The following is an 11,086-nucleotide window of genomic DNA, read 5'->3' as shown; positions in this document are numbered from 1 at the left end:
CTCTCCCCAGCGAGACCCCAGGCTGCAGATGAGGCTGGGAAGGGGTCCTGCGTGTCCTGCCTCCAGGGCCTGGCCCGGCCTGATGGGAGAAGGGGTCTCACCTGCTCTTCTGAGTGCCTGATCTCTCCGGAGAGGTGCCACCCTCCTGGAAGGGTTCGGAGAGCTCTCATACATCGAGGCCACCCCGCCTCGGCAGCACAGTCTGATTGAAGGGGGCTTCAGGACACCCTGTGAGGACGGAGACCCCCTGCCACCACTCCTGGCGTAAGCACAGCCGAGTGGGCTCAGCTGGGCCAGATGAGAGCCGCTGCCTGGGCCTGCCTGTGATCCCAGCTGCCCGCCAGCCCATTCCACCCACTGACCAGAACAGCAGAGCAAACAGGAGTGAGGAGACCCGGGTTCGGTGCTGGCCCTGTCATGGATTCACTGGGTGTCCTTAGCCAGGTAACTTCCCCTCTCTGGGCCTCACGTTCCCAAGTGCAATGTGAGGGTTGGACTCAGGATCTTTTCCAGGGTTACCTCAATGTCGGAGGAGCCTAATCCACAGGAATGGCTTTGATGGTGGAATTCCGGGCAGCGTGTGATGGGCGCTTGGGAAGGGAGGTTCAGCCCGCTGGGCTTTTCCTGCTGCCCTGCTGCTAAAGATTTCACTCATCTCCAGAAGCTTCCTGCCAGCTGTCTGGTCATCTCACGTCGTGCCAGCAGCAGTCTGGGGAAAGCAGGAGGGTGGTGGGAGATGAGGTTGGGGAGGGAGGCTAGGGTCACGTCAGGTAAGGTCGAGGAGGGGGGGTTAGGGGTTCCCACCCAAGGGCTTGCCTTGCTCTGTGACGTGTCAGGTGCACATGCATGTGTGTACAGCACATACTGGGGCACAGACCAGCCTATGCACGATTTTGTGCGTGTATGGGTGTGAATACACATAGGTGTGTGACTTAACCACATATGTGTGCATTTTTGTGGGTGGGTACCTACCTATTTGAACTTGAATTTATGTGTGGGTAAGGGCCCAGGTTTGTGAGTTCAAAGTGTCGTGTCCGTGTTTACATGTGCCTGTGTTGGTATGTGTGTGTGTTTGTATGTGTGAGTATTTGTGTGGGCCCTCTGTGTCCCAACTGCCCCGGGCCCTGGAAAGGCCTGAGCTGTCCCAGTGTCGCTTCTATGGGTAGCCCACCTGATCCTTGGCTCTGGGGGTGCTGAAGCCAGGCCCCCAGGAGGAGGAGTTCCGTTAAGGAAGCAGCCTTGGGATGTGACTTGGACAGGCAAGCTTTCTTGGGGAGGGGCTCCAGGCTCAAAACAGAGCAAGATCCCGGGTGGCCTGGGATCTGGAGATGGTGTGGAGGCCCCTCAGGAGCCGGGCTTTGGGTCCAGATGGGGTTACGCGGCTCCTGCAGCTGGCAGTTGTCCAGGCACAGATGGGCAGAGCAGAGGCCAGGGAGCATCCTGGGATGCAGACTAGGGCAGGTGCCCATGCAGGTCTCAGGAGTCCAAGGTCCAGTACCCAACTCCGAGGCCAGCTCTGCCCTTCCCCGGTCCCCTCATTCCACACTTGGGGGAACCTCATCCTACAGGATTGTCCTGCCTCCACCCCTACCCGGGGTCCTCCCCCATCCCACCACCTGAGGGCGAGCGGGCGCCTTCAGGCAGGGCAGGAGCTCTGGACTTCGGATGGGAGAGCTGTGCACACGCTCTCAGCTCGGCTACACGCTTGGTGTGACCCCGGAAAGTCACTTTGCGTTCTAGGCTCCGTTTCTGCCTGTCCCACCCCTCGGCCAGGGCCTCAGGACGGGCTCCCATCACGTCCAGCTCTTTCCTACCTGCCCTCCCAGCCTCCGGGCTCATGTCTCCGCCCTGCCTCCTGGACCCCCCGCCTTCCTGTCTCGGCTCACACTGTCACCCTGCGTCCTCCGGGCCCTGCCCTTGCTGGGTAACTCTCTCCTCCCGCAAGTCTCCTCTCTGACATCCTCGCCGCAAGGTGGGCTCACCTCACCTCTGCACCTGGCCGCTCTCTCTCACTCCACAGAGCACGTCTCCCTTAATGGACTGTGAGGGCATTGAAGGCTCTTCTCTATCTTCACGTCCCCAGAGCCAAGCACAGGCCTGGAATTCAGCAGTTGCTCACAAAGCGTTTGTTAAACGGAAGAATGAAGGAGCAGGCGTGTGGAGGGAGGCCTCACAGGGCAGGGCGTCCATGCCTCTCAAGGCCCCGCGGTTAACCACAAAGCTGGTTCCCTCCCGGGAGGGGCCTCCTCAGAGGACGGGAGCGATCCATCTTCCTCCTGGTACCCCCAGCGCCGGCCCCAGGGAAGGTTTCAGAGGCAGCCAAGGGGCTGCTTCTCTGCTGCCCTCTGCTGACGAAAAAGGGGAAACTGGATGAAGTCTGGAAGCTTCTCTGGCTACAGTGGCTCCCGCCTGGCCTGGGGATAGGAGAGAGGTTTCTGGCCCGCGGGGAATAATGGCCTTCCTTTTGCCAAACGTGCTGTATTCTTCATCCTCCTAACAGCCAGTGGTTAGTGTCTTCCTCTTTCGCTCCCTCCAAAGTCCCCCCTTCGCCCCCGTGGAAGGGTGTGTGCTGGGTATCCGAGACCGACCCCCAGCTCTCCAGGCTGGTCTGGGCGCCTCCTGGGAGCGCCTGAACAGCGTCGCTGAATCACAGTTCTTTAATCATCCACTCCCCACACCCCCAGACTGAGCTCCCCAAGGGCAGGGATCCCAGTTCATTCAATTGCTCAACAGATCTTTACTGCGTGTCAGCCCCGTGTAGGGGGTTCTCTGCCCCCACGGAGCTCAGCTTTCCGTTTCCAGGCCCGGCCTGAGGCTTGACACACACTTGGTGTTTGCGGAAGGGGGCACACTGGCGGATCATTCAACAGGCAAGTTGGGGAGGGGTTTGGGAGCCCCTCCAGGTCCTCTCATATGCGTGTTCAGGGGAGAAATGCCCCCTCTGACCTGGCTCCAGGCTGCCTGCTGCGGCCCAAGCAAAGTCCAGGGGAACGGACTAAGGACCAGTCTCAGCGTAGCAGCTGTGGCCACAGCCCAAGGCAGGCGCTGCTGTCAGCTGCTCTGCCAGACCCATCCTGCCTCCCTGGAACCCCGTTAGGGAAAGCAGGGGTGCAGGAGACGGCTGAACAGAATGACCTCTGAGGGCCCTTTGGCTTTCTACTCGGGATCGCATGAGGGCCCTGGAGCCTGACCATCCCCAAGGCCCAAGGCCTCCGCAGCTCCAGCCAGACAGCCCAGCAGGAAGGCCAGACATGAGGGAGGTGACTGTGCCACGCTGGGAGCAGGTGGCCACCTCACCTGCTTCTGGATACAGGCTGGGACTGGAGGGAAAATGTCTAAGGGACACACAGCGGCCTGCACTCAGCGAGTGAACACGATGGGAAAAGATGCTGGGTGTGGCTGGAGACACCAGGCTCTGGGACTGCAGACGGGGCTCAGCGGCAGCCTGGGCCCCCAGCTCCTCGGCTCCTCGGCTGGTGAATCCTCTTCACAATCCCGCTCCGGAGCCACTGTCTCAGCTTCATGCCCTGCCCCGCGCCCAAGTGAAGGCCACTCACTGCCCTGTCCACTGCTGCGGATTTGTGGGTGTGTCTTATCCACCTCTAATACCCAGGGCCTCCCAAAAAGCCAGCCCTGAGCAGGCCATCCAGCTCCAGGTGTAAACGAAGGCCGCGTGTGCTGCTATCTGTGAGGACACCTGCATGTGGCGTGATTTCTCAACGTGAGCCCACTTCAAAGAGCTCAGCTGAAGGCCGATCAGGAGCCAGGCGCTCCCCTCGGCCTGGTCGGGCGCCCGTAGGCTCAGTCACATCCCTGTCCCTGTCCCGCCCTGCATGGTGTGTGTGGGGCCTGACCCCTGCAAACTACATTTCCTGGGCTCACTTGCCAAAGGTTTCCTGGTTAATATGGCCCATAGGAGACCCTGCGGGTAGATCAGGTGACAAAGAAGCCAGGGCTCTCTTCCCCGCCTCGTGCTTCAGAGGCCACCGCGGCCGGTGCCTGTGTCACTCCCTGGCGTAAGGTCCCGCAGGCAGCCCTTCTCGTGGTGACCCAGCCTGGAGCCCTGGAAACACCACAGCAGCTCCCCGCTGTTGCCAATCTCAGGGTTGCCAAACTTTCCCGTTTGTCCTTTCAGCTCTCTGGGGACCTTCTCAACTCACGCCCTCACGTCAGATGCCCGCTGGGAAGTCGTCTGCCTGACTTGACCTGGGTGTGCTTCTCTTCGCTGCCCTCTGTATTCCTTGGCCAGACCACAAAGACACCACACACCGAGGGCAGGTTGGAGGCTGTTTCTTTATACAAAGGTAATCAACACTATGGATCCACAAGCATGCTGCTGCGGCTCACGCTGGCCTGTCTCACCACTTCCGGGGCAGAAGTCTGGGTGTGGGGCGGAATGTAAGAAAAAACAGACATATTCTTCTTAGTGTCCTGACCAAGTCATTGACTGCTGGGGGGGGTCACCGCAAGGGAGGAACACCGCACAGGCCTGGGGACTGGCGAGCACACCAGCCGGGAGCTCCCAAAGGGCACGCACAGACACACGAACACGGCATAACCACGAGCACGACGTACGAGGACAGGAGGGAAACACAGAGCTGAAATGAGCCACTGACCACCAATGCCCTCTTCTCCCAGGTGTCCTGTGGGGGGGCGGGACAGCGGGTGGGTGTGGCCTGGGCCTGGAGCCAAGCGCCCCAGCTGTGCCTCTACAAGGCCACATGGCCTCACAGCCTCACAGAGCGCCGCGCTTTCTGCATCTGTAAACTGGGGGCGACAAGCTATACTTCGCAAGTTGTCATGAGGATGAATGAGAATGAAATAGCGACACATAGCAAAATACTCAACACAGAGCCTGGCACAGAGAGGTATTCAGTAAGTAGCTTTCTGTCAAGAACATCTCAGCTCAGAAAGGACCTTCCTCGGAAGGCCGAGATGGGAGATCGCTTCCCCGGAAACTCTCTCTCAGGGGATGAGGACCCTTGAGCACTCCTTGGAGCCTGTAGTCACTGAGCTGGCCAGGGCCCCGGAATGCACTGTGCCAGGGCAGTTGAGGGGGGCGGGGGGCTGGACCCCCAGGGAGGCACCCGCAGAAGCCGGGTAGACACCAGAGGAGCTGGGGACTGTGCCAAAATGGTTCTGCACGTAGCACAGGCCGGACGTGGGCTGGTACGGTGGCAGGCTGGCCGTGTGCCCAGGGACCCAGGACGGCCAGGGAGCCAGTTTCTGGCCACTGGTGTGCTGCATCTGGGCCACAGGGTGGTTCGGGGCCAGGTGAGGGTGGCCACTCTGTGTGGGGTAGGAGCCAGGCACAGGGTTCAGCCTGGAAAGGAACAGAGAGAAAATGGTCACTCAGCCACTCATGCCGGGGCACACAGCAGCCCCAGCGGTCGATCCGCAGGCGCGAAGCGTGGGTCACTATACTGCTTTCTATTACAACGTGCTGTGGACGGTTCCTATAACCAGCTGTAAAAGTGCCAAGTGGGGAGGAAGGTCAATCTCAACTGGACAGAGGGGCCAGGGCCCACTCACGGTCCTGCAGTAAGCCAGCAGGAGGAAGGGGTATCAGGCCCATGCCTGAGACACCCTGAGGTGTAAGAGCAGCTTGCAAACTGGATGGACCAGGTGGAGATGGGGACAGATCACAGCAGTCAGTGTTTGTGGTCGGCTCAGCAACTGGACCCTGAGAGAATGGATCCACCTCTGTGGGAGGGAGGAGGGGAAGGCTTTAACGGGTAACACAGGGCTTGGGCCCAGGCCTTGTCTGCTGGGAGATATTCTACCCGCGTCTTCAGGAATAAAGACTCACAACTCAAAGTCCTGGCAGGCAGGAACCGACATGACAGACGTGGGGAGCTGTCTGTGCTGAGGTTGGAGACCCCACCACAGACGCGTGCGGCTGGGGCCACAAAGGGGGACACATTCTAAGGGTTTTAGCCTGTGACCTTCATGCAGAGTTCCAAATATGAAGAACAAATGTCAACACCACTGATGCCTGCGTTAGGTAACCAGACTAAACCTGTATACATTTCAATCCAAACCTAAGCTTACAAATCAGCTGCTTAAGTACAGATACAGGACACTTAACAGCACTTCTGGCATTTAAAAAATATAGAGGTTTTGGCCGATAAGAAGCTTGACAAGAGCCTCCAGGGAGACAAGGCTGTCTGGGTAGTCAGGTCCACTGCTGAAACAAACACGCGTGTTCTAATACTACCTGTGTCCCGTTGTCAGGTCATCCGAAACATCACGTTCTGTTCCGGGTGCCTACAGCAGGCCAGGATAACGAGGGATTGAACACCACGCCATGCAAGGGACACAGAAGGAGCTGAGAGGGTCACCATGGCCCCTGGCCAGATCAGCGCGTCATGGTGAAGCAGGATCACCCAGCACCACGGTGTCACAGTTACAGAGAAGTAACTGCGATTCAGCGTGGAAGACCTTTCTCATCATGGGCTGCCTTGGAGAGCCAGCCCCCAGCCGCCAGGGGTGAACATCGTCAGCTGTCTTATAGGGGATTCCTTCACGGGGGAGGGCGGGGGAGAGAGCATTTGCAAACGAGGACCCTTAAGTTCTCTCTAGATTCTGTGAGAATGGCAATTAAGAGCCAAAAAGCTACAATACACCTAATTCTAAATTTAAACACCTCCCACCCATTTAGACTCCAGGAATTACTTGCCTGAAACAAAATGGGTGAGTGTGCGTTTCTATTTTTCCCAGTACCCATCCCTGCCTTTAGGAAATGGTCAGAGTGGGGAATTCCCTGGCGGTCCACTGGTTAGGACTCAGTGCTTTCACTGTGGGGACCTGGGTTCGATCCCTGGTCAGAGAACTAAGATCATCCTGCAAGCCGTGCGGCCTGGTGAAAAAAATAAAAATAAAAAAGAAATGGTCAGAGGGCTCCGAGCTGCTGAAGGCTGGAGTGTCCACCTCCTAAAATAAAGTACAAGGAGCAAGGCTCCAATTCAGCCAAAGTCCTGCCTCCAGGGCAGCACGGGGGCAAGATGTACTGCACAGCTGAAGCAGAAAAGGGCCACTGACAAAGCACCTTGACTTTGTACTGAACCCGTTCTTTGGGAGGGACTTGAAGGAAAGGAAACCTCCTCCATTGTGAACTCTCAGCATCGGCAAAAACCAGTGAAGGCCACCCAAGGCCGGCAGTGTGTGCCGCAGTGACAGGGAGTCAGTAGGACCCGGAAGCAGGAGCCCCTGGCTCTAGACTGGGCTCTTCTGACTCTGTGTTACCTGGAGACAGACTCTTATCCCCTTTGGGCCCTCTCTCTGAAAGGAGGGAGTCAGGCTACGTGAGCTCTGGCGGCTTGCCCAGGACTTTCCATTGAGAGTTAACGTGCCTGGACTGGAAAACAATAAGCTTCTCCTTCTCCTGCCAGGTGGCCAAGAAAACCCTCTCAGGTTCGGGCCATGCCACCTCCTAAGGCTCCCAGTCAGTTGCGCGGACTGTGCTTCTTACCAGCGTCACACGCAGGAGCCCAATCCCACCTGCACAGAGTGCATGTCGGCGCTGAGGGCTGTTAATGCCACTGGATGGGGCCACAAGTCACTCGGGATTATGCACAAGAGCCCCTTCCTGCTCGGTCCCTACTTCAGATGCAGCTGGGCAGAATCTAGGGTGCTCGGGAGAAATTTGTACACAGATTTTTCTGGGCCCAGGCTGCCCACACCCTCTTCCCTATTCCCCAGGACAGTGAACGAGTCACACCCTCTCAAGGCCCAGGAATTGCTTTAGGGATAAAGCACAGAGTTCTATAACTTACTTCCGGCTGTGGGCTGCCCTTCTTTCAGCTGAAGAGCCGGAGATGTACTTGAACATCGAAATCTTCCTCATCAGGCTGAAGGGGAACTTCTGGTCGAGCTTCAGTGCAACTCGCTCTGGGAGGTCGATGGAGTAGCAGTAGGTGAAGCCATCTGAGGTTGGCATATTAAAGAAAACTGGAGGCAGCTAAAGGGAGGAGGGCTGAACACTCCCCATAGGACACAGGTGCCCACATTGATTGTACAGGGGAAGTAAGTGCTTATTCCACCATAATATCTGACTGGAGATTCAAGCTCAGGGGAAACCAAGAGTTGAGTTTCTATCCCCTGTACCTCAGAGGGAACATGACCCAGCAACAGGAGAGGGCAGACAGGTGCTAACATTTCACCTTCCCCTAGACACACCCATCCTGTCTCCTAAGCCCCTCTGGCCCCTTCAATCACAGTCAGAAGCCGGCACACATCTCTGTCTTTCCAGTGGGATGAAGCAGGAGGCTGTTACCCTCTGGGAGGACTGACATCTTCTTGTACTTTGTCCCAAATAGAAGGAACCTTGTCTCAATGTGACCCAGTGAGCTTCCTGTGGGCCTCTGTGGCAGCCCTGGGAGGTCCCAGGGATGTGATGGTACTCTGGTCATCCGACCTGCATCAGCCCATCACTGCCTAGACAGCCAAAAAGAGTCAGCCTTTATCCAACCATCCATCCGTCCTCTCGACAAATATTCATTGAACATCTAGTATATACCAAGTACTGGGGTAGAGTAAGTGGCCACGAGCAGAAGCTTATCTATGGATGACCACATGGGGGACCTTAAGCTAGCCTAGGCAGATGTGAGAAATTTTTCTCTAAGGATGTGATGAGGATGTTGAAGCATAAGTTGTGAGTAGCTATAGCTAGAAGAGGAGAGCTGGCAGAGAGAAGACTGTACAGAAGCACCGAAAGAACACTGTTCCCCGAGGCAGTGCTCTTAACTAGAATACTACTGGCAAGATAACTGTCTGCTGGGCTAGACTGTTCCACTCATTATAGGACATTTAGCATTCCTGGCCACCAGCCACCAAATGGTAGTAGTGCCTAGTCATTGTGATAAACAAATACACCCTTGCTATTTCTAAATTCTTTCAGGGATGACAGTATGCTTCCAAATACTGATTCCAGGTGGTAACCAATGCTGTAAGGAAGTCAAAAGTTGTCATGGCTGATGACTTCGGAATGATCTCAAGAATCTTTTCTGCTTCTGACTCTGATGAAGGAATAACACTAGACTAGTCCTCCCACATATATAACTGTAAACCAGGATACAATATTTCACACAGTTGTTTTCAGACTCTGGACCACAAACACTACCAAACTGTGATACCTAAGAAAAGGGAAACAAATTAAGTGAGCCTCAAGATCAAGCTGGCTTTCTGCCTGGAGGCACTTTCTAAACCACAGCACAGGAACGGGAATCCAAGTATCATTCCAACTTTAGTATATGTGCTGCCAAAGCGAGCACGGGGAATCCAAGCAGAGTACAGTATTCCTGAGCTGGAGAGACAAAGAGTTCAGGGAGGAAAAAATGCCTGGGATTTACAGGTCAGTAATGGAGAGGAGGGAGAAGCAGCCCCTCCCCTTCTTCTGGATGGGGCCACAAGTCCCTTGGGCCAAAGAGGTTCCCCGAGTCTTTAGCTAAATACTAATGTAGACGTACATAGGCTGAGACTCCTCCAGTTAGGCAAAGAACAGCTACTGAAGAAACAACAACTATCAAAGAGCTGTAAGATTAACAACTCCTGGAGCTCCCACAGGACAGAGACACGCTCAAGTTCTAACCAGAGTAAAGAGACTTCACTGAATACCCAGGACATTCAGAAGAGACCCCCAAAAGGCAATGCCTTAACAAGCAAATTAACTACCTATTAGGAAAATAAATACTCTTTAAAGGAAGACAACAATATTCAGCCCTTGATAACACAGTATTCACAATGTTTATGAAAAAATAAAAAATTACAAGACAAGGGACAAAGCAAGAAAATAGGGTCCATAATCAAGAGGAAAAACAGTCAAAAGAAACACGTCCAGAAAGGACAAAGATGATGGTATTAAGAGACAAGTATTTTAAAACAGCTATTATAAATGTGTAAGTGAGGGCTTCCCTGGTGGCACAGTGGTTGAGAGTCCACCTGCCGATGCGGGGGACACAGGTTCGTGCCCCGGTCTGGGAGGATCGTACATGCCATGGAGCGGCTAGGCCCGTGAGCCATGGCCGCTGAGCCTGCGCATCCAGAGCCTGTGCTCTGCAACGGGAGAGGCCACAACAGTGAGAGGCCCACACACCACAGAAGAAATAAATAAATAAATAAATAAATGTGTAAGTGAATGTGTTTAAAGGAAAACATAAACATAACAAACATAAAGAATCACAATACAGAAATGAAAACCATAAAGAAGAACCTCTTGAACTGAAATATACAACACAAGAAATAAAAAACTAACTGGGTAGGTTTAACAGCAGAGTAGATGCTGCTGAAGATGAGATTGCTGAACTTGAAGGCAGTGTGATACAAATTATCCAAACTGAAATGCAGAGGGGAAAAAAGGCAAAAATTAAAAAAAAAACACAAACAGCCTTAGTGACCCACTGAACAATACCATGTAGCTTATATATATGTAATTGGTAACCTACAAGGAGAAGAGAAAAGAGGATAGAAAAATAATACTTCAAGACATAATGACAATAATTTTCTTAGACTCGATGAAAATTCTAAACTCACACATCCAAGATCAACAAACTCCAAGTAAGGTAAACACAAAAACACCACCTCAAGGCACAAGATAATAGCTAAAAACCAATGATAAAGAAAAAATTGTGAAATGAGCCAGAGAAAAACAATGAATTATACAGGGAAACAATAAAAATGATTACTGATTTCTTATCAGAAACAATACAAACCAGAAGTAATGCAAGGACATCTTTAGAAGTGAAAGGAGATCACAGAAGGCTAGAATTCTATATTTAGTGAACTAAAGGCATTTTCAAAGAACCAAAGATGGAGAGAATTTTTCACCGGCATACCTACTGTAATGTTAAAGGAAGTTCTTTCGGCTAAAGGAAAATGATACCAGATGGGAATTTGGATCTACACAAAAGAATGAAGAAAAGTAGAGATGATAAATATGTGAGTAAATGTTGCTTTTTAAAAAAATATAATTGACTGTTTAAGGGTAGCAAGAGAGGGCTTCCCTGGTGGCACAGTGGTTGAGAGTCCACCTGCCGATGCAGGGGACACGGGTTCGTGCCCCAGTCCAGGAAGATCCCACATGCCGCGA

The 11,086-nt window shown here is 53.8% G+C and overlaps 1 protein-coding gene across 1 annotated transcript in view; it reads right to left on the bottom strand.

Annotated features, from left to right (window-relative positions):
• Window positions 1-4,965: 4,965 nt before the first annotated feature.
• The window catches only part of RHBDD2 (rhomboid domain containing 2), an 11,481-nt gene continuing 5,360 nt past the window's right edge, over window positions 4,966-11,086 (bottom strand). Inside the window, exons 3-4 of the mRNA XM_007468796.1 lie at window positions 7,776-7,926; window positions 4,966-5,323 (exon numbers count right to left, since the gene is read on the bottom strand). Of these exons, the coding sequence (XP_007468858.1) occupies window positions 4,966-5,323; window positions 7,776-7,926 (509 nt within the window). The remainder of the gene's footprint in view (window positions 5,324-7,775; window positions 7,927-11,086) is intronic.

Source organism: Lipotes vexillifer, unplaced genomic scaffold, assembly GCF_000442215.2.
Source record: "Lipotes vexillifer unplaced genomic scaffold, Lipotes_vexillifer_v1.1 scaffold12, whole genome shotgun sequence".
Lineage (NCBI taxonomy): Eukaryota > Metazoa > Chordata > Mammalia > Artiodactyla > Lipotidae > Lipotes > Lipotes vexillifer.
The sequence above is the reverse complement of the archived record's forward strand: the minus strand, read 5'-3'. Positions and strand labels throughout refer to the sequence as shown.